Source organism: Rhinolophus hipposideros (assembly GCF_964194185.1).
Source record: "Rhinolophus hipposideros genome assembly, chromosome: 4".
NCBI classification, from domain to species: domain Eukaryota; kingdom Metazoa; phylum Chordata; class Mammalia; order Chiroptera; family Rhinolophidae; genus Rhinolophus; species Rhinolophus hipposideros.
This window is the reverse complement of record NC_138050.1, coordinates 68629851-68654464: the sequence shown is the minus strand read 5'-3', so window position 1 is coordinate 68654464 and position 24614 is coordinate 68629851. Positions and strand designations below refer to the sequence as shown.

The 24614-nt window shown below is 35.1% G+C and overlaps 1 protein-coding gene across 1 annotated transcript in view; it reads left to right on the top strand.

Annotated features, from left to right (window-relative positions):
* Positions 1-24614, top strand: part of GPC5 (glypican 5) — a 1240359-nt gene that overhangs the window by 231607 nt on the left and 984138 nt on the right. Inside the window, exon 3 of the mRNA XM_081046138.1 lies at positions 23717-24411. Coding sequence (XP_080902264.1) covers positions 23717-24411 — 695 coding nt within the window. The remainder of the gene's footprint in view (positions 1-23716; positions 24412-24614) is intronic.

The following is a 24614-nucleotide window of genomic DNA, read 5'->3' as shown; positions in this document are numbered from 1 at the left end:
TATATATATATATATATATATAATACCACCGTGCACTTACAGGGTGGAAAGTTAGCAAACTTAATTTTCTGACCTTGTATATAAATAAACAAACAAACAAACACATACACACACACACACGCACACATATGCCTTCTCTTTCATTTTATTTCATGTTTCCCCCATTATAATGATTCTTGTTAAGACGATGTCAGGTCTTATGGATCTAGCACCAGCTGGGTGTGAGCACCTGTTTGGGACCTGCAGACAGTAAGCAAGCACATGCTCGGTGAGTCCCCTGAGGTTGAGTTTGGTCCTGGGGTCGTGTGAATCTGCTCCACGGAATAATTCACTGCTGTGAAGCCTAAGGAACTAAGAGATCTTAGCAGGTCTTGCTTCAGCTCTTCCTCTTTCTTTGCGGGTTGATGGCCTGGCGGTGGGGGAGAGGAGGCATCCTGCCATGTGATGGCTGCTACAACTACTACATGGACCCCTCAGGACTAAGAATGGTTATTTTCTTCTTTGTTTCCTTGTTTTTTGTAACTCTGGCTTTGTAGGGTTTCCTTACTATGACATTGTTAAATGAACTGTGAAGGCTTCCACCTTTTACTGTAGTTGAGAATAGAAATCCCTGCTATTTAAATATTAGATGGAACTAATATTAGGTAAAACAGCTCCTTTTTCTGGATCTTCTCTTTCTCTTTCTTTTCCACACGATCCCACGCTTGAAACCAGATCTAGCATTGCTGACCTCACCCCCTTCGCCGTGCAGTGAGAGCGCCGCACAGAAGTACCCAGCCTGAGGACCAAGTGGCAGCTACATTCGATGGCTGCTTTGCTGTTTAAGTTGGTGACGCTGGTCTGGATCAGCCAGTACTTTTTCCTGTTTCACACAAAGCTACAGGATCAGCTAGCAGCACATAGAAAGAGCTAACCGAAGTCATGCAGGCATTTCATCTCTCTGAGCCTGTTTCCTTATCTGTTAAATGACCTGTTTTCCATCACCTACTTCTCATTCCAATTTCTCAAATACATATGTGATAATTACTGGAATGTTTACCATTATTTTATGGTATTTGTCACTTATCATGGTATATTATGTACTTTTAAGAAGAATCTTAGAATATATCTTAATACTTCCTGTTATTTTTAACTCTTTTGGTATATCTGCTTAAAAAAAAAGACCTTGCAATGTCAGGGAAATGAGTTGCCCTTGTCAAAAATAAAAATAATTCCAGATCATAATAATAATTGAAAAGTCCAGTTGCTTCTTGGTAATCACTAACTTGTTTAAGGAAAAACTTTTGCCATCTGGACGACTCCTAATATAAGCAATAAAATAGAAAATGTTTAATAAATATAACTTAATCATGGTTCTATGTCTTTGTAAATGAACGCAGTAATTGTAGTGGCATTTTCTAACAAGGAAAATTCAACCAACCATTCTTATAAAGTGAAAATAGGCATTGAGGTGAAATAGCATACATCGATTAACTACTTAATACACCATTGGCTTTACAAGGTCTAACAGAGGACTACTTTCAAATGACCGTGCTGAAATTTAAAAACAAACAAACAAACAAAAAAAAACAACTTGTGCAATCCTGCCTAGTAATTACAAATGTATTAGGAAACTTGACAACTGTGCTTGGAATGCAGATCAGGAAAGATTGTGACATATGGTTCCAGTATCATCAGTAGAATATGTATGCATTGGGTGGGGGACCGAGTTGTGTAACAGTGACCCCTGACAGACACCCACAATGACTTTTTGATGATATAGGAAACGTGCATTTCAAATAAACTGCAAACAACAGTGAGACTAAACATGATTATTTCAGGGGACCGTGATACAATTCTAAATGCTTAACAGTGATTATAGGGGATACTGTTAAGTGAGTCCGAATATGATTTCAGTTTCTAGACAAATCAGAGAAAGCACTCATAATAGAATGTTAGAATTGTGAATGAATGCTTAAGGTATGATCAAGTGACAATGAACAGACACTAATTGAAAGTGGGAACTTCATCCAGAATAAAGATTTCAACAGCCCTGCTTGTTAATTATCTTCCACTGGCCATCTGAGAAAAACCTCATTATGTACATTACAGAAGAGCTAGAGAAGGAATTAGTAGCACTTCACTGAGATGTTAACAGCTGAAATGGCAAAATGAAAGGAGAGAGGATCATCAAAACCAAAAGAAAGGTGATTTTTCTAAGGGGTATGTTAGGTCAAAGAAGGGGGTTATTCATTATCTCTGGATTTCTTATTAAGTGTCTGTAGAAGTAATGTTCCCATCAAAACTACAACTAAAGTTTACTTTCAAAACAGGCCGTTATCACTGAAGGATCAATAATAATACTGTGGTCCTGAGACCTTTTGATAGGAAGAGACGTATTTGCTTGTTTAAGTGTTTGAAGGTGAGAGTCTCACGTGGAATTTGATAATTAACACATCTTTTGAAAATTTCAGTACTGATTTGTCAGTAATTCATCTTAAGGCTGCCTTGCTAAGATCTCCAAATGCCAGATATGTCAATGTTTTATTGGGTATTGGAGGAATCCACTAAAGGAAAGTTACTGTAGGGTAGTTAGACTAGAATGGAGTTTTAGGGAGAATTGGGATATGAACTAGTGTTTGTAAAGGCTGTGGAAAGAGATTTATCTGGTGGTCCTAGAATCACCTATTGGCATTCGATGAACAGTACAGTGGGAGCCTTGGATGTAAAGCTTTAAATGCCAGGAAATCGCTTTGGTTTGCTCTTTGGCAATAGAGAAAGCGTTCCGTATTTTGAGAAGTGAGTGTGCATAAGAGTGTTTGGTGATTATTAATCTGTTAGTGTTCTGCATGGGTTAAAATTAGTAGAGAGTTCAGTGTTGGGTCTATTATAACGATGCAGGAGATTGCTGTGTAGATAGACCGGGGAGGTGGGGGGGCTACAGTACACACTAATACAATTTGACAAAATGGGATGAAGCAGCAGAAAAAAATCAAAGACACCTCTCATGGTAGTGTGGGATAGTCAGGGGTGGAGATAAGAATCAGAGAACTTATTTTGGAAGATTAAAGCAGAATAAAATCGTACTAAAAAAAACACAATAAATTCTATCTAAGAAAAAAATAATCAATGATCATCAGCTGGAAACATTGGTGGCTGCAGCACCTCCAGCTGCCTACCACTAATCATCGTGTTTTCTCCTCTGATCTTATTCAATCAATAATTTTGAATGCTCAGAACCTCATTTTTTGTCAGTTTTTGAGGTGTTGCCCACTTGAAGGTGTGTGTTAAACTGTGGAATATGAAATAAATTCTTTTTTTTTTTTTTTTTTTTTTTTTTTTTTTTTTATCAAATATATTTTTATTAGTTTCAGGTGCACAAGACCAAGTAATACTTAGACATTTATCATTTATATCCCTCACACTGTGTGAACCCTTCTCCCCCCATCCACTACCCCTCTGACATCGCACACAGCCATTACATTTCCACTGTCTCGATTCCTAATGCTGTACTCCACTTGTAAGTATATACATACACATATATACACATATCTATATATATAAAATTAGAGTTGGCATTCATTATTGTTCAGCTTCAGGTGTACAGTGCCGTGATCAGGCATCCACTGAAATAAATTCTGAGACTGTTCTTTACTCCCTGAGTACAGCTTGGGCATGATTATCTTTTCCAGATTGCAGACAATTCTGAAAAATGAACTAGCTTGACATGAAATTGCCAAAATATTTCCTGTGATGAAACTGATGGAATTAAGAAAGAAAAACTATAACCCTTCTTTACTATTCTATAGCAAAAGCATACAGGAAAGGAACTTGTATGACAAATAATGTTTACATCTTTTGGTATGACGTCTTCAGATTTGACACTGGTAAACAACTAAACAAATCCCAAGAGATGATCACAAAGGAGAACTAGATTTAATTTATACATCTTAGTGAGCTCTGCTTGTGAGATGTAGGCATAACTAGTGTGTTGGGCACAAGTTAACCCTAATTACATTGATTAACTCAGGCAGTATTTGCTCTGGTTTATATAATAAACACAAGCCTAAGAATTTTGTTTTTAATTTAGTTTATTTTTTATGTCTACAGTGTCATGCCTACACATTCGCCGTCACCTTAAGTAATATGTTATTATAGGTGATGGGAATTGTCATGTGACTTGAGTAGTCCTGTATTTAGAGCCTCTACATATTTAATCAAAAGGGAGTTTGTATTCCCCTCCCACCCTTCCTACTGCCAAAAAGGGATATTTATAACATTTTACAGAATAATTTTTGTGATTCAAGTGAATAAATATTATTTTGTTAATGATTATCTGTTCTTAACTTCTATTCTAACCAAACGGATCAAATAACTACCAGTTGTTTACTTTGTGCTTCCTAGATTGGGTTATGGTTCCTCTTAGAGGAATACACCTCAGAGGAAGCAGAAGAGATCATCCTTACTTATGAAAAGATGGAGAAAGTAGATGCCTTTGGGTGTGATTTGTAAGTCTCTTAAGAAGCTTCTCTACTGACAAGGCAGCATAGGAAATACCACTAGAAAGAACGGTGGCCATTACACCTTTTTAATTTTAATTTTATTGCTTTTTGATTTTTTACTATTATTTTCATGTCTCTCCAAGAGACTTTTTGATCTGATAAGATTTAGCAACTGTCCATAGTAGGTATTCAGTTATTACTTGTTGATTGAGTAAAGACAGAAATGGGTGTTGATATTCTCATGATAACACAAAGAACCCCTAACATCACTATTGTAATAGCATGGATTTGCGTTGTTGTCTTTTCCATTCTTACATTGACTAAAAACCAACGAAATAAAATCCATTCATCTACCAGATAGGTGTCCCAGACTAATATTTCTTTGCTTACAGTACAAGCCAGAGAATGACACTTTAAATTAATTATAGTAGATGTTGAACCTTTAACTCTATGACCAAACCTCTATAGATATCACTGAACTTTATCTGTATGAAAAGCTGGTCTCAAACTTCATGCATGGTTTCAAATATGTGACATTATATGGGAAAGGAACAACTGGAGTTAAACTCAGGATTTTTCTTTTCCTTCATTGACCTGGGTATTTTGGTCTCATCAGTCTCATAAACTGGTCATTATATGAGGTGAACATTTTCAATATTAGATTGAAACACGGAGAAATCAATAAGGTAAATCATAGAAGTTACTGGATTTTTATACTTGATTTTGTTTTTGCTGGCAGTTTTAATTGTCTGTTCACATACACATGGATAATGTGCATTTTCAAATTATAGGAAATAATTAGAGACATAAATTCATTTCCATCATAGAACCGAAGGTTTATATCTCTTTCTTCCTTCTTGCCTCCTTCTTCTCTTCCCTTCCCTTTTTTTCCCTTTCCTTCCTTCCTTGTGCACTTTTATAAGACTTTTAGTATAATATGATGATCATCAATGGAACATGATCCTATCGTATGTAAGAGTCAATAATCCCTTAAAATGTGCTCAAATTTTTCCCTATAAAGAAGGTACCAACATATATACGTGTAAATGCTTATTTAAATAAGGAATATGGTAAACCAGCTTCTTGTAAAAGTTGTCTAGGATAGATCCCGAAATAAGAGAGTATGTTTTTCTTAAAGAAGAAAAAAACCTTCACTTGGCTTAATTTGTTAACTCAAGAAATCGTTTTCCTGAGAGTATTTTTTTGTCAAACATCCTAGAAGTTATTGGATGTTTTATGTGAATAAGACCCAGCACTTACTTGCTTTCTAATGTGTGTGTGTGTGTGTGTGTGTGTGTGTGTGTGTGTGTATGTGTGTGTGTGTATGTGTGTTTGGGGAGGGAGGGAGAGAGAGAGAGACAGAGAGAGTGACAGAGACAGAGAGAGGCAGAAACAAAAGGGAAGAGAAGTAAGAGCATGAGAAACATAGATGAGTAAAATGAAGAATGCTAAAATCAAGTGCTTAGAAAATGTCAAGGTAGCCCAGGGGCAAAGTAACTCAGTTTGGGGAGGAATTTGGAAGAGGTGACATTTGAAGAGATTAGAGAAGAAATAGATGAAAAGAAAGGACAGGGTTGTACCACAAAAGAAGGTAATATAAGCAAAGTTGTATTTCTGTACCAAAGACTGAGGACGGGCATCAAGAAGGATTTAGACTTTCAGACACTCTAATCAATGAAATCATTATTATATCTTCCTATAGGAAATTAAAAACGATACTGTGCTAAACTGAAATAAATCTAAGGCGGTTAGATAATTTTCTTTCCTTTGTCATTTTGATAATTTCCATTCTGAGCAAGAGAATAAAACATCACAAGCTTTCCAAAATCACTCCCCTCATCTGTTCCTCTGCTCAGCATGGTTTACTAGATCTGAGCTTGGACTTCCCTTTGGGTAACTGAGCACCAGTATTAGTGGGAAAGGAGATCCAAGGATAGAGCAGATCAGCTAAACACACCTTTGTGGAGCACCTCCTGTGCGCTAGCCCTGGGGTACTTGGGGATGCCATCTTTCCTATTCCCAAGAATCTCACAGCTGAGCGGGGAAGACCAAGAAATGAACAAAGGATAAGAATCGCAATGCAATTTAAAAAGTGCTCTCGCAGAGGTATTGCCTCATGTGTGCACAGTTTCAAATGGGGAGGAGATTCTATGCTAAGTGATAGTACTGCCCCACTGTATCTTCCCTTCCAGGTCCCAAAGAGGCAAGTGGACGTTTTCCTATACTAGCGTCTGCAATCTGATTTTTACATTTTTCTCCCTTCCAAGCATGAGACTACATATTAGTACTATTTTATGAAGAAATAAAAGCACTTCATATTAAGTAATGTAATTATGACATTTTATTCCACAGATTTTGTATGTAGGTCTCTAAAGAAAAATCTCATCAGCTGTAGATATAGTGGGCTTATAGGAACATTAGCACATAATTAGAAAGCAGTGCAATTTGTATCATACACAATGATATGTACACAGTAGTATATGTATGTAGTTGAATATATAATTAGCATCCTCACTGGGTCAGGAAAATTTGTGCAGAAGATGCCATTTGCTCTTATGGGTGAGACTAAATGTTCCAGATAGAAAAAGGCAGAAGAAGAAAGGGAATGTGTGAAGGCTTGGAAGAGCCAAAAAAGGTCATGTTTTTATGTTCTAAGCATCAATTTTATTTGTGTTGAAAGCAGAAGGTGCTTGGGGGAAGAGGTTGAGAGAGAGAGAGAGAGAGAGAGAGAGAGAGGAGTGGCCAAGATGAGAGTGGAGAAATAGATTAGACCTGATGAAAGAAAGAACATTGTATATCTCACTCCAAGGTGTTTAGACTTTTAGAAACACCAGGGACAGGTTTTAGAAACACCAGGGACAGGTTTTCCATTGCTTTTTTAAAATGTAGATTTCTGGACTCCGTCAAGACCTACTGAATATGAATGTCTTGACTAAATATTAACCTGAAATAACTTTTATGCATATTAGCATTTAAGAAACTCTGCTATAGGTAATGGTAGCCTTTGGCTATTTTAATCTTGCATAATGCTAGGTCATACCTGGCACTACAGACCAATATACAGTAATATATATTGTATGTGTATTTAAAAACATAATGAAAAAAATTTGTTTTTATATAACTGGAAAGCTATACAGTACCCTGGGTAGCAACTTAGAATAGTGTCACTAGATGAATTTTATAAAGTGTCTACTAAAATACTGCTGGTGAAACTTTACCAAGTGTTATTTTTTTTTCTTTTATGCCCTCCCTTATGCACAATAAATCCTGTCTGAATAAATTAATCATTCCGGAACATTCAAACAGGCTTTGTGCTTTTAGGATAACTAGAGATTTTCGTAACTGTTACAAGGCTTTTAAAAATGCTGTGCCACAAATTATGTGTGTGGGGAAATGTGACTTTATTTGAACTGCCAAACTAGCTTTAAGTTTTAAACCGAAATGGTTTTGTTAAAAACTGTTATTTTGTATAGCTTGTAATGAGTTGGCCCTTATTTTCATGAGATTTAGAAGGGGTAGGTAGAGGGACCACTACTCACTAAGGATGTTGATGGAATCAAGAACACAATCCATATGTTTGTCTAAAACACTTCAGTATATATATGGACAGGGAATAGCTTGCATATATGGAAGTGGAATCTGAATTAAAATTGAAAATAGCAAAAACAAAATGAAGTACAGTAATGACAAATGTAGACTAACTGCAACACAACATGGGGAAAACTACTGAAATAAATAATGCCTATGATTGTACTGGAGTTCATTGTAAAAAATGTGTAAGAAGCGTCATGGATAACAGTTTCAAAATGAAAGAAAATATCCTGGGATTCATAAGTACAAGGGCAATACAGAGGAAACGTGACTCGATTCTTCTATTAAGGCTCAAAGATATTGATTAGTATCTTCCTAAATGATGGGTTCTACTTTTTAATGATTTTCAAATGTAGTGGCCATACCTTCACACAGAAACTAAAATCAATTTCCAATAAGACAAATAAAAAAAAAAAGGAAAAGGAAATAGTGTTTAACTCCAGTTTTATGGCATTTGATGTATTAACTACAAGGGTACTATGTTTTGACTGAATTAAACATGGCAGTGGGCATGAAAAAGGTCCTAGAAATTTTTATGGGAAGGGCTTGTTTATTTTTAATAGAAAAGAGCCTAAAGTTTGTGAGCTCATTATGGGATATTGGGGCAATTAATTTTAGTATATCTATCAATTTTTTCTTCTTCTTTGCATTACTGATACACTGATATTCCAAATGCTTTGACCTTGCTCTGCAAAATTGTAACAATAAGCTTTTCCACTTTTATTTAACAGCCTTTTTGTTAAAGGCAGCAAACTTTTTTGGGGGTGGAGGGTGTTAGTAGATTTTTCATAAAGAAAATCCATATTATGTTTAGAGTCATAGATTTTAAATCATAATTATTTAAAATTTAGATTTTTAAAAGATATTTTTGGAATCACCAGTGTTTTTTTTTTCTTTTTTTCTTTTTTTTTTTTAAATTAGACTTCTAGCAAATTTATAAAGAGCTGCTAACATCCCATAGCTAAATTATATAATTGCTATATCCTATGCTTTCTGCTTTTGACTATGTTACCATTAGAATATTTTCTGGTAACATTTATGAAAGCGGGAATGGATGTTGTAGTGAAACACACTCTTCTCAGTCTGATTGATTTTGTGCTTTATCATCCATTTCATTTATCAGACAGTATTGCAATTTTTCCTCCTGCTCTTTGGAAAGAATGTAATGGTTTACAAGATTGCCTACCTTCTGAGGGAGTTTCTCTCTTGTCAAGGCAGAAATAGTATATTTATTAAACTGCCTGTAACTTTGGAGTGAGTACTTCCTATCCATTTCTTTCTCTGTTTGCTGCCCTGTAACTATAGGAAGCACGTAAACATGACACTTGGCAGTATTATCCAGCAGATCTGAGGACCATGTGTAGGCTGTTCTAAAATCGGGAGATTCTAGAATGTACTTATAATGTGTTTTTGTGTGTGTGTGTGTGAGTGTGTTCCCTAACATTAGAAAATAAGCTGGTTAAAACTGATCAGTATTTTACTTTACTATGAATTTTTATAGTGACCATTCTTGTATTGCCCAATGGAGTGCTTTAGCCATTACTATAAAGCTAATAGACACAAACAAATACGTTTTAACAGTATTCTGTAGGCAGATATCCGAGGAACCATGAAATGGGGAAGATAAGATGCTAAGATAAGTACACATTTGTACTTCATCACTTGGGGAAAGTATATCTACCTACATTTTCTAGAAGAGGGTGTCAATTAAAGCTATTTCTTAGACCAATAAATATGGTCAATGACTTGCACGTATGTGGCATAATAAAATCAATAAATATAGTTATTTAGAGGATACTGAAAGTTTTAGTTGGAGACCATTTACTTTTATACATTTGTGGCTTGTACAGAACTGCTTTAAAAGGAAAGATTAAAGTTAGTATAATTATGTAGTTAGAGGGACTGTAAGTCCAATTAATTCATTTTAATTTAGAATGCCATGTGCTACTTGATAAAGTGGCTTTTCTGGACCCTGGATATTCTTTTAGGCATGATTTGGGGACTCTGTAATGTAAATAAAATTGTGTTGATTTGCTCAGGACTATGGGATTTTGACACGGTCCTGGAGTGAACACTGTATTTACGTAAGTAGGTAAAAGGCAGGATGAAACATTTAGACTGCTCGCTGTTGCAATGAGGAACGAAAGGGCTAAGGAACAGATGGAAGTTACTTTAGTAATTCAGATTGAATGAGATAGATTTTCGGGCATTAAATGACAATAGGAAAGATTTTTAAAAAGAAAGGATAGTTATAGATGACTACCTAGAAATAGGAAATAAAAGTCTCAGGACCTTGAGTCTGGATGCTTAGAAGGCTGATCTTAATATATGAAATAAGGAAGTCAAAAAGATGCTGAGAAACATGGAAGGAAATAATAGTTGGCAAAAAGAGATCTAGGTGGATGTTAGGCATTGAGAAATAGTTAGATCTCCAGGAAAGAAATTTTTGCTTCAACAACTCAAAGTGTAATCTGAGGTTCCTAAAATCTTTTCAGGACATGAGAGAGCAAAACAATTTTCATACTACTAAGACATGATTTGCCTATTTATCTATGCTGGCATTTGCATTGATAGTGAAAATGCAATGTTGAGCGAAATGGTTGGGGCTTTAGCACAAATTAAATTAGTGGCATCAAACTACTTGTAGTTCGTATTCTTTACATCTACAAACTTGCAGGGAAAAAAAAATTCACTTTAACTGATGAAGTAGTAAAGCTTATTAATTTTGTTAAAGATCAACCCTCACTTAAATATATTTGCTATATTCTGTGTGATGATATGAGATTACTTAAAGGGGACCTTCTGCAACTGAATTATAATGACTGTTGTGATGAAAGGCATATGTGCAGTTGTTTGAATTGCAGGCTACACTAGCCACTTTTTTTCCTGAACACATTCTTTTTTTCATGGAAAAATGATTTACAGAGAAACTATGATGATTGCAACTTTGATATTTGGCAGATATTTTCTCAAAGTGGACCAAAATTAGCTTACCACTTCAAGAAAAACAACTTACAGTATTTGTTGTCAATGATAACATTTGAGCTTTTAAGAAAAAAATGGAATTTTAGAAAACTTATAGCCACCACCATAAACTTGAAAGTGTCCTGATAGTTACAAAAATGAAGTTGGTCAGCATCCGGAAAATCTGCATAATGTGTGAAGCAATATTTTTTCAAATGTCAAGTCATGAGTTACAAAACCGTGCATGGGTACCAGAACCCTTCATAGTGAAATATAGATTAATGGGACATTGCAACTAACCATGAAGAAAAATTACTTGCCAAGTTTTTGGTGTAATATCAAAGAAGAATGTTAACAATTATCTGAAAAGACGATTAAATATACCTTTCTTTGCCAACTGTATATCTTGTGAAGCTGAATTTCTTTATGTACCTGGACCAAAACAACATATTGTAACTAATTAAATCCAGAAGCAGATAAGAGAATCCAGCTGTCTTTGATTAAGGCTGACCTTAATGAAATTTGCGATAATGTAAAATAATGCCACTTTTCACAGTAACATTTTTTGTTTTGGAAAATATAATCTTTTTCCCAAAATTTGTAATTTATTCTCATGTAATAAGTTTGTTATAGTTATTTTGCAGTGGACTACATAAATATTTTGAAATAATTATCAATTTTTATTTTTAAAATAATGTATGTCTGTAAGTGTAAACGTCCAATACAAAAACTCTGAAGTTTTCTCAATAACTTTTAAGAATGTAAAGGATCCTCAAAATTAATTCAAAATGGATCAAAGACATAAGCATAAGACCTGCCACAATAAACTGCATTGAAGAAAACATAGGTACTAAACTTATGGACCTTGGGTTCAAAGAGCATTTTATGAATTTGACTCCAAAGGCAATGGAAGTAAAAACTAAAATAAATGAATGGGATTATAGGAAACTTAAAAGCTTCTGCACAGCAAAAGAAACCATCGACAAAATAAAGAGGCAACCAACTGAATGGGAGAAGATTTTTGCAAACAGTGCCTCCGATAAGGGGCTAATATCCAAAATATACAAAGAACTCATGAAGCTCAACAACAACAACAAAAATCCTAATTGAAAAATGGACAGAGAACCTGAAGAGACATTTCTCCAAAGAGGACATACAAATGGCAAATAGACATATGAAAGAATGCTCAGCATCACTAATCATCAGAGAAATGCAAATAAAAACTACAATGAGATGTCACCTCACCCCAGTCAGAATGGCTGTCATCAACAAGACAAATAGTAACAAGTGTTGGAGAGGCTGTGGAGAAAAAGGAACACTCATCCACTGTTGGTGGGAATGCAGACTGGTGCAGCCATTATGGAAGGCAGTGTGGAGGTTCCTCAAAACATTACGAATAGAATTACCATATGACCCAGCAATCCCTCTCCTGGGTATCTACCCAAAAAAATTGAAAACATTTATGCATAAAGACACGTGTGCTCCCATGTTCATTGCAGCTTTGTTTATGGTGGCCAAGACATGGAATCAACCAAAATGTCCTTCGATAGATGAATGGATGAAGAAGTTGTGGTATATATACAATGGAATACTATTCTGCAGTAAGAAAAGATGATATAGGAACATTCGTGGCAACATGGATGGGTCTTGAGAGTATAATGCTAAGCGAAATAAGTCAGACAGAAAAAGCAGAGAACCCTATGATTTCACTGATATGTAGTATATAAACCAAAAACAACAAAAGAACAAGACAAACAAATGAGAAACAGGAACTCATAGACACAGACAATAGTTTAGTGGTTATCAGAGGGTAAGGGGGCTGGGGGAGGGAGCTGAGGGTAAGGGGGATCAAATATATGGTGATGGAAGGAGAACTGACTCTGGGTAGTGAACACACAATGGGATTTATAGATGATGTAATACAGAATTGTACACCTGAAATCTATGTAATTTCACTAACAATTGTCACCCCAATAAATTAAAAAAAAAAAGAAAGAAAAAAGAAAGAACGTAAAAGATCCTGAGAACAAAAACTGGGAATTACAAAGCAACGTATGTCAATTTGGGAGTCATCAGCTTGGGAATTTCATTTAATATTGTAAAAGTGGTTTTATATATTGAATGAGTGCAGTTTAAGCCCTGATATATTTTGTTGTTGTAATATAAGTGACTGACTTAAGCTTTGATGCCAAGAGGCATCCACTTCAAAGATAGTTATCTGGAACATGTGACTAGATAAAGAGCCAGGCCACCTCCCTTCACTAAAGCTCCTTTGTTTTAGAGATCTTGATTGATTTCTGTAAGTGACCATTTGGGCTACTTGTTTGTTTTCTCTTTCCTTGCTTCTAATTCCCACTCTCATGTTCTCAATTCACTAGTAAAGAGTAAGCCCTGGAAACACTAGGTCCCCATCTTTGACCCCAATAAAAGCAGAACCAAAGCCCTGTGTGCTCTCTCACTATCTGGGACTTTGCTCTATGGCCCCAGGTATGCCGTGTCATTTTCAGGTCTTGTTAGTAATAAATATGTACCTTCCAAAGTATCCTGATGGTTATTGCTGAAGGGTTTCTTGCAGTTATAATAAGAACCACCACACTGATTATTGATAGGCTGAGACCAGTACAAAACAATGAGAACCAGGGCTTTGAAAATCTGGCCAAGGATTTAGAGGAACAAGCGAAAGAAAAAGAAAAAAATAGAAAAAGCACCCATAGGGGATATATGAGAATCAGTATTATCAGATGTAGGTGCTTAGTGTAACCAGAAGAGCATGAGCCCTGAAAAACTATTGCTTTTGGTTAGGAAGAGGTTGATAGAGACCTCTGACTCAATCAGTTATTACTCCCTGCCTGCCTAAATCTTCCATCATTCCCTAATGGAATTTACAGACCAACACCAGCAACAATCCTCAACCTTTATTTCTAAACAGCACTTGACTTTCTTGTTCTAACTAAATCTTAGTGCATCTTCCCTTTACAGTCTCTTCAATGTTTTACAGGAGGGTTGGAAGTGGTAGAAGACCAAGAGGGTTTATTTCCTTCTTCATACTTGTTTGGTGATAAAGATCTTACACGGTCTCTTTCTTTCCTAGAGATTAGGATGAATTTTCCAGTTAATAATTACAAGTATTAGAAAAATCTTCCCTGTTTTGGCTCCAGCACAATACATGTTTGGCTTTCTCTTCATTTATTTATGCTGCATTAATAATGGTTATTTTTGAAAAAGAAAGAAAAAAACAGGAGTAATTACAATAGCTAATTTGGATTATCCCACATAATGGCTCAATGTGCTAAATTAACAGTGAAATCTTTGCATTTCATTTAGGCATATAAATAAAGTTGTTTTGTCTTATTTTTGGCTTATACATATACCAAATGGCTCATTTTCAACTAATTTAAATAGACTTTCAGCCTTTTTAAGAAGAGAACATATATCCTAAGGGTTCAGAAACCAGACTCTAGAGCCAGAGAGTTTAGATTCTAATTCAGATTCTGCCACTTTTTATGTAAACCTTTAGCAAATCATTTACATTTTCAGTGCTTCATTTGTTCATCTTTAAAAAGGAATAATAATAACAATAACTATTATTATTATTATTGTAAGAATACCCACACCATTAGAGAATGAAGGGAATTAATTTACTAAAAGAACTTTACGAAGCGTCTAGTTCATGGCAAATACATAGCAGAAGTAAAGGGTAATTATTATGATTCTTTAATGTATTTTGAGTACTTTCCACCTACAGGTGCTATGCAAATATGTAGCAGGTAAAAATTCATTTAATTCTCGCAGCAACACTGTTAGATAGGTACTGTTATTCAACCTATTTTCTGATGAGAATAATGAGGTGTAGGGAAGTTAGGAAATTTATAGTCACACAACTACCATTTAACTGGAGTGGCTTTGAACCTAAACGTATCAGAATGTATTGAGACTTTCCATGGGGCAAGGATTGGGAGATACAAACATTAACAGGACATGATCCCTGTCTCAAGGGACACATGATCCCTCAGGAAAGGCAAGAGGTTACTAACAGTTATTCTTAATACATCTTTCTATAGGAGGGAGAGATACCCAGGTGTCATCCTGTATTTTATTTCCTTTGAATCTCACAGATACCCTGTCCCACAGTCAGAATAGACATTTATCACCTTCATTTTATTAAAGATAAAATTGATGTTTAGAGAGGTTAAATGGATTACCTGCTACCTGGAGAAAAGCCTCAGCTAGAATCATTGCCTCCTTTGAGTTTGCGAGTACAGGCATTTTTTTGTCTTCCCTGATCTGTATTACAGTAGGCTGACTGTTAGCCTCCAAAGATATCAAGGACTTTTTCCTGAGCCGGTAAATGTTACTTTTATAGCAAGAAAGGTATTTGCAGATCTGATTAAATTACAGATTTTGAGATGGGGAGATTATTTTGGATTATCCGGGAGGATCCTAAATGTTCTCACATACATCCTTAAAAGAGCCAGACAGAGATTTGAAACCCCTGGATAAGATAGCGTGTGCTATGGGGCAGAGATTGGAGGTCTACACATGCAAGCAAAGGAATGCCAGCAGCCACCAGAAGCTGGGAAAAGCAAAGGACAGATTCTCTCCAACAGCTACTAGAGGTAGAGCACCCGATTTCAGCCCAGTGGTTCTGCTCTTTTAGTTTGGGCATCCAGAACAATGAGACAATATATTTCTATAGTTTTAAGGCAATAGACTTACGGTAATTTACTACAGCAGTAATAGGAAACTAATACAAGAGTCCTAATACAAGTGGTTGGGGTAGGTGTGTTCCTTGATTCACGTTGTTACTCCCATTCTCCTCAAGAAAATCCCCTTTGATGCACCTGCCAGAAGATTTACTACCTGTTACTATTCTGTACCATCATTCATCAGATTTCTGGTTCCCTTCCCTTATCAACTCAAGATTGTGTTACCTGGCTCACTCTTTCTCTTCACTTCTCTTGCCATCATTCTTGGCAACTTCAGTATCTACTGACCTGTCCAGTTTCTGGAATCCCCATGTGCCCTGGATCACATACTTTTGCTTATTCAAGGAATTCCTCCACGCAGCTCCCATCCCCCCTGCTCAGTATCAGTGTTTATTTGTACATCAGATTTCTGAGTGTCCAGTGAATTCTCACTTCTCATTAAAAACAACAACCTTTGACTTCATATTTCCCTCTAGTGCCTGCCTTGGTTTTTTATTTCCATTATTGCGAATATTTGCAAGAAAGTTGTCTCTGTATTGCCTCAATTCCTGTTCTCTTTTGTGCTGACATTCTGCTTAGGCAGCTCTTGTCAAGGTCAGTAAGAACCTCTCTCTTGTCAATTCCCATGGTCAATTGTTATTCTTCCTCTCAGTTGACCTCTTGATAGCATTTGACATGATGGATTACTTCCTTCTACTTGAATCATTTTTTTTTTTTTGTCCCTTGGTTTCTGGCACATTCCACCTTCCAGACTTTTTAAATGTATTTATTTATTTATTTTTACTTCACTGGCTTCTTATTCTTATTTTTCCTGCTGGCTACTCTTCTTTTCCTGAATCTCTGCACTCTTCCCTATCTTCTCTCCTTGGTTTATTTTATCTATAACTCTACTTTCCGTGTCAGTCACTCTCAGATCTCCTTCACCAGCCTTAACTTTTCCCCTGAGACCCATGTATTTCATCTGTATACTGGTAATCTTCATTTGAATTTCTAAATGGTATTTCAATCTTAACATGTCCAAAATCGAACTTTGAATTTCCAATTCCCACCACACGCAAACATGGTGCCTTCAGAGTCTTGGCTCCGTGAGTTAATGGCCCCACTGCTGAGGCACAGTTATCCTCCAGTTGCCCATTTGCCTTCCATCCCCCTCCATACAACAGCTTGTTCTTTTGGCGATTATTAAATACATATGGCTAATGTGATCACTTTTTGTAACTTACCCCCCCACCACTGCGACCCACACTGTTACTGTAGCCTATTAACTGGACTTCATGTTGTCACTCTTCTTCTGCCCTAGCATTCTTTCTCCACACAGCAGCCACTGTGATTTTATAATATGCAAACCAGATCATGTTTCTCCATGTTTAAAATTCTCCAGGAGCTTCCCATTCCACCTGTAAAACTCAAACCCCTTACCATGGTCTATGAGACTGCTGTGATCTGCCTCTGCCTGCTTCTCTGCCCTTTCTCTCTTCTCACTCCCTGGTCTCCAATCACATTGACTTTCCTTGGGGGTTTAAGTCAACAAAATGTCTTCACACCTTAAAACATCACAATCCAGTTCCTCCGAAACTGCTCACCATTCCCCATTTTCTCACGCCTAGCGCTTTTTCATCATTGAGGTCTCTGCTTACCTATTGTCCCCCCAGAGAAGGTTTTCATACTCACCCTATCTCAAATGGTCACTCTATAGAAAGTCAATTTGCCCAAACCAATTTTTAAAAATTTGCCAAATAACCAACCATTATGTGTAGTTTGGATATATTTGGTAAATTCAGAAAGTTTGCTGTTGGTACTTTCAATTAATTATATCTTAATGAGTTGATTATGGACAAATTGACCTAGAGCCATCCAAAACAGTTCAATATCACTTTCTATCCTTTACTCTGTTTTTTTTTTTCCATTTTACTTAGTTAACAGAATGATAAATCATATTTATTTGCTCGCTTTAATACTTTCTCTCCTACCCTATAGATTCTAAGCCCGATAAGGACAGAAACTTGTATGGCTTGTTTAGTTTTAGCTTTAAGGTCTACAACAGCTGCTCAACAATATTGGTTTGAAGGGATGAATGAAGTAATGAATTTCAAAAGAAACTAGATTTGAATACATTGAAGAGGGGATAGGTGATGTATCGATATAATCTGAAACTAAAGCATATCTCATTTCTTGAGATGTCAAAAAGAGAAAATGAGGGCAGAAATTTGAGGGTATAATGACATAAAGGTTTTTGTTTATTGAAGTAGAGAAGAGACCAATGTATTCGAGTGTGCAATTAACCAAGAAAACAAAACCAAGAACCACCAATAAAGGATGTGGATTTTTTAGTTCTGTATAAAAATAGATAATATAAATTAGTAAAAAAAAATAACTGTCCTATATGACTGTTTTGTATTTCTAGATTGCGTTTCTTGGTTAATTTTAAAGAGGATTAGAAGATTTGATTTTAAATCTGCACCTCACAATAATTCATGAAACAGTCTACAGTGGATTGTTTAGCAATGATTTTATCAATTATATAAGCACTTAATTGAGTTTAAAACCTTGCTAAAATCATAAACTGATTTTCAGAACATAAATGGTTACAAAATAATATTGTAAATAAATGTGAAGCACTATGATAGCCAAATTAATGGGGAGGGCAATGAGGGAGGAGAAAAGTGGAGAAAGCACTTTTCCATGCAGTGCATGTCCTAGGAGACTAGATTAATTATCAATATGTTAATTCTTGGTGGTACAGATTAATATCTCACTCACTACTTATTTGTATAGATGACTAACTTCTGAAGAATGATATTATAAATCATACTGCATAACATTTAAAAATATGTCATTAAATTAATATTCCAGAAAATATTTATTACACATTTTACTTTATGAAAAATTTAGGAAATATGCAAATACCCTATGGATAAATTCAGTATAAACACTTCCAGACTAGAAAAATAGGTAATTGCTGCTTTTATTTAAATATACGTATCTTCAGAGTGGCTATAATGGTCTTCTGACAATTAAACGAATTATTAAATGTGACCCTATCAAAATTATTGTAAGCCATTTTTGTTTAAAATACAGCAGAAGAATTACAACTCATTGTAATGATATGTGATAAATGCTGCTTGAGAAATTACTCTTCAAATGATCTTCATATTTAGTCACCTATCTATAATTCAATTCAGAGGATACATAGTCTCAGGAGCAAACTAGCTCTAAAGTAGCAGAGTAGTAATGAATTGTCTGTTGTAGTAACACAATCTGTGACTTGAGAATCATAATGCACAAAAATGTAAATTTACTCTGAAAATTTTTCTTTGACCCAGATATAGATTGTAAAATCATCTAATTAACCATGGTTGATACAATTTAATCTTTCTTCATCTATTTCGCTGTTTGAAGATATCTGCAGTCTTAAATTGCAGGAGACACTTCAAATTTTGTATCTTAAAATATTCATATATCAAAAACAAATAAGAAATATGAAAAGGTGCATAAAATATCTGTTCCTGTCATGCTGGTTAGATTATCATGAAAGTTTTTCCATGATCATTATGTTTTGAAATCAACTTTATCTTTAAAGCAATAAAAGCCCTATAAATATTAAGTTTCTGCTATTGCAAAAAGATACCTGCATATTAATGTTCACTGATTTTGCAGTTCATCAAATTTAATTTTCAATTGATACCATCTGATTTTATCTCCACCAGTTTTATTTAAGTTTAAATTATTGATTTAACTTTCAATGATTATTTATATATATAATAAAATGTCTCTGAAGGGAATGTGGACTAGGAAATGTTGAAGTAAAATTTCCAGTTATAATAAGTGTTTTATTATTAAAATTTCACAGAATGTTAATGTTGAAAATTGAAGTGTGTGCAGATAAACTTCATGCATTCCAATTTCACTTTTTACTTTATGAGATAATACATGAATTGATTTTCTCATAAAGCTGGGTGAAATTATGTTTTTATTCAATCAGCAATTAGATTGCAGTTTTTATTCAATCTGACACTCTTAGGTATTAAAAAGAAAATTGGAAGTTTTCTGCCTTGATAGACTTGATCTTATATTACTGAAAAGAGATTTTTTTGTAGTCTTGTAGTCTAGTCCTTAAATATCTTAAGAAAGGCTAGAAAATGTTTATTTTCAAGATATGTTATGAGTTTTAGCACATGAATAGAAAGCTATTACTTATATAGCTTGGATGAAGGGTATTTTTTTATTTGTTAGAACTTGTAATGAAAGGAACTGTGTAGTATCTCTTTAGTAGTTAAGTAGATATGGTAAATTATTCAGCACCTAACCTACCTTGGATTTATAAACTCTGGTTTTATAAGTGGATTATTCTTTTGCATAGCAGCAAAATATTTTGTCATTTGACAAGTTTAAATTTATATTAAAATCAAAATGTTAATTTCATTAAATGGAAACACTCAACTCTGTGGTAAATATAGTAGGAGAACAAAGTGATAGTTGTACCAATTCAGAGTTAATATAACGATCAATATTAGTAAATTCAACTTCTTATTTTACCAACTTTTATAAAAGTTACTAATATAATTCATTGGATTGGCATCTAGATTCTTCAGTTTATGACATGTGTTTATGTAATAAAATTTTATAAATCTTTAGGACCAAAATTCACAAAAGTATGTTTATTCCTACAAATTAAAAAACAAAGGTAAATAGAACAAGTGTTTACAGTTTTTCTCATTGACTAGATTTAAGGAATGTCATGATTACAAGTACACAGTCAAAGATACATGCTTTACATATGTTTAGGAAATTCAATTAACTGGAATGTGTCAATATTAGATTTTATACAGAATCAAAGGAAAAAATAAAACATATTGTGATGAGTTAATAGAATATTGAAAAAGTATTACAGAATAAGTTCATTTTTAAAAGCCATTTTATGCTTAAATATTCAGGAAATAATCAGAATGTTGATATTTGAGACTATAGACTCTCATTCAAAGTGTAGTAAAATCAATACATAATTATGAAAGCTAAAATTTTAATAAATACAATATTAGGAAACTTCTAAAATTTTACTGTGATACAAGTCCTAAAAAATTCATCAGCTTTTTAGTTATTTTGTTTTAAAAAAATGACACAAAAGCAGGGAAAAACTAGTCTGAAATAAAGTAAAATCGAAACTGTAAACTGTTTCAGAAATTTATTTTTTAATTAAAAACTCAAACAGTAATCAAATTAGTTTGTTGCCAGTAGTGCAGAGTGGCTTTACAAAAGAAATAATGACTTTTGGAAATACTGTACACGTATTTGTTTGGAATGGATGCTCCTAAATACTAAATATATTCTTCTGAATATTGCTTTTACAAAAAAATTAATTTGCAAACCTATTAGATATAGCAACTAAAAAGATAAATTGCATATATTCCTGAATAAGTTATAAATTTACAGCGCTGGAATTTATAAAGGAACGTTTTATGTTTTAATTTTAAAAAGGTATGTATTTGAGCATCATTTAGAGTTGGCAGAAGTCAAACGTAATGGTTGTCTTGCCTAGAGTAGCATTCAACTTTTATTGCACTGAAAAGCTTTGCAGGCATCAGTCACATACATCTATACATGCACCTTAGAAATCTTGGTGGGAAGCATGTAAGAGTGCCTGTGATATATGGATATCTTTGAACCTATCCTTAATTTATCTTACAAAAGATTAACCATTATTGGTAAATAAAATCGTTTGTAACTTACTTCATAGTTCATAGCCACAAAGAAGTTGCTGAGAAAAAGGAGCCTATATGATAAAAATGTAAGTTTAGCAGTTTCATTATAGTTCCAACCACAATGGTTTAATTTGCTTTTCACCCTGACTTTTGGGGATCTGTGGCTGAGACTGCAGTGGCAACTCTCATGGTGGAATGCTTGTCCAACCACTCTATAATAAAAGCAGAGAACATTCTGTAGATATCTGCAATCGCTATGTTTCAAAAACTGACCAAGTCAAAAGAATCACTTTCTTTCGACTCCTTGTTGAATATGGATTTCTGGACCAAGATAGACCTACTGAGTTAGAATCCACAGTGCAAAGACCTGGCAATGGTATTTCCCCCACTCCACCCAGATGATTGGGCCAGTTGGTTGTTCATGCTGTCTCAGTTGGCAGAGTAGCTAATCTCAGTTGAAGCTTTCAGTCACCATCCTGTTTTCATTCTTTCACATTTTATGTAGTTTATACTCTAGTGGGCATTGAAAATGCATAGGTAATTCATGAGACCTGTCTAGTCTAGTTTGTAGTACTAGGTTGCAACAAAATTGGAACAGCCTGTAAAAGCTATTGCCTTTACTTGCAAGGTAGATGCACTCTCTTAGTTCTGGCTGTTATAACAGAGTACCATTGACTGGGTGGTTTATAAACAACAGAGATTTATTTCTCACAGTTCTGGAAGCTGGGACATCCAAGATCAAGGTGCTAATAGATTGATTATCTGGTAACAGATCACATTTTGTTTCCCAGAAAGCCATCTCCTCTCTGTCCTCACCTGGCAGAAGGGGTAAGGGAGCTCTCTGGGGCCCCTTTTATAAGGACACAAATCCCATTCTTGAGGGCTCCACCCTTATCACCAAATCACTTCCCAACAGCCATGCTTCCAAATACTACAACATTGAAGATTAGGTTTCACCAAATGAATTTTAAGGGGAACACAAAATATGCATTTTAGCATGCACCTTGACATATCACACTAAGACCTGGAACTTAACAGGAATTAGTCTCAGAACAGAATCAGAATACATATACTGTATTGTATTTTATCTGTGCTTTTCATGAAAGTGTCTTGTTTTGTTTGTTTTAGGATGCTATGGAATATTTGAAGCACAGTTCCACTTCATAAGTAGCTCTCCCTGCGTGTCTGCTTTTTATCATTTCATTTTATTCTACTGATGTTCCATCTCTTTTTACAATATAGTCAATGGTTTGATTACTGAATTATTGTAAGGTCTTTTACAATCTAATTAAAAATAGCTATGAGCTTGGGGTTATGGGAGATAATTTTACTGGCGTACTTTATCATTAATTATATATTGATATAGTCCAGTATCATATTTAGGCTAATTATAAAATGTAATTACTAGCGTAGCCAAGATGGTTGACTGCTGCCTAAAGGTATCATTTTGAAATGCAGCTTTTACTTGATGATTACTGCAACCTTCCTTAATTTTTGTGTACATTATTTTCTGTTCTTTCTGTGGAGAAATTGATTTGGAAGCATCAGTTTCTGAAGTAAGAAAATAAAACATCCCACAGTAATATCTTTAAAGATAAGATGATAAAAACAACAGAAGATAGTCGTGAGAAGGTGGTCACACAGTTACTTATCGTCATCAGTTAATACAGTTCACGACTTTCCCTCTTTTTAAACAAGGTTTTACAATTTGGGGGTAGTTTAATCATACAATATTTTACTTTCTTTTTTAATCAGAGCCTGCTAGGAAGTCTGAGGATTGTCTGGCTTCCCTTCTCTTTGCAGTAACTAGTGCAATTTATTATTATTATAACGAATATAAAAAAGAAATTAAAAAAACCGAAACAATAAAAATACAGTAGGTGTTGAATCAAATATTTAACATCATTATCTTTTATAAATAATGAACTCATGATCAGCAATTATTTTCTCAGTGACACTTTTTTTCCTATCATTAGTGGGTGATGAATGACTATGGAAAAAAATAAGAAACATTAAATTCTGTTTTTGATATCTATACTTTTCAAAGATGTTTATTTCTAGGAAATACATCTCTGTAAAAGCAGTATTCTGTGTGTAATGCCCACTGTTGACCAGCCGTTATCCTTGGAAAGCTAAGTTGGGGTTAGTAGCCTGAGCAGTCTCATTTAGATCCTTAGTTTTGATGCCTTATGCTCATTTACTGTCTGGAGCAGATGGGCGAACAGTAAAAACATGAATACTAAGCCCTTTCATCTTTACCTTGCTTTTGTTACAGAAACCCTTGAAACCCTCATCAGACAAGCAGAAAATTATACCAGTATCCTTTTTTGCAACACCTACAGGAACATGGCCTTAGAGTCTGCTGCTTCGGTTCAAGAGTTCTTCACTGATGTAGGGCTCTATTTATTTGGTGCGGATGTTAACCCTGAGGAATTTGTGAACAGATTCTTCGACAGTCTTTTCCCTCTAGTCTACGATCACCTCATTAACCCAGGTGTGGCCGATAGTTCCCTGGAATACTCGGAATGCATCCGGATGGCTCGGCGGGACCTGAGTCCATTTGGTAATATCCCCCAAAGAGTAATGGGGCAGATGGGGCGGTCGCTGCTACCCAGCCGCACATTTCTGCAGGCACTGAATCTGGGCATTGAAGTCATCAACACCACAGACCATCTGCACTTCTCCAAAGAGTGCAGCAGGGCCGTCCTGAGGATGCAGTACTGCCCACACTGCCGGGGCCTGACGCTCAGTAAGCCTTGTATGGGGTATTGCCTCAACGTCATGAGAGGCTGTTTGGCACACATGGCGGAGCTTAACCCACACTGGCACGCATACATTCGATCATTGGAGGAGTTATCGGATGCCATGCATGGGACGTATGATATTGAACACGTTCTCCTGAACTTCCACCTGCTTGTTAATGATGCTGTGATGCAGGCTCACCTCGATGGACCAAAATTATCGGATCAGGTAAGGGGTGACTCCACATTTCCTGTCTGACTTTTTAGAGTATTAGCCATATACATTGTTTGTTGACTATAAGCACATGATTATGTATTTTACATTTATGGCAGTTTAACAGGTTAATGCTTCAGGAAATAGTAGCATAATGCATGGCTTGTCCTAGTCTATTCAAGGTATACTTTTTAATGTGTCTTATATTGAAATGTTTA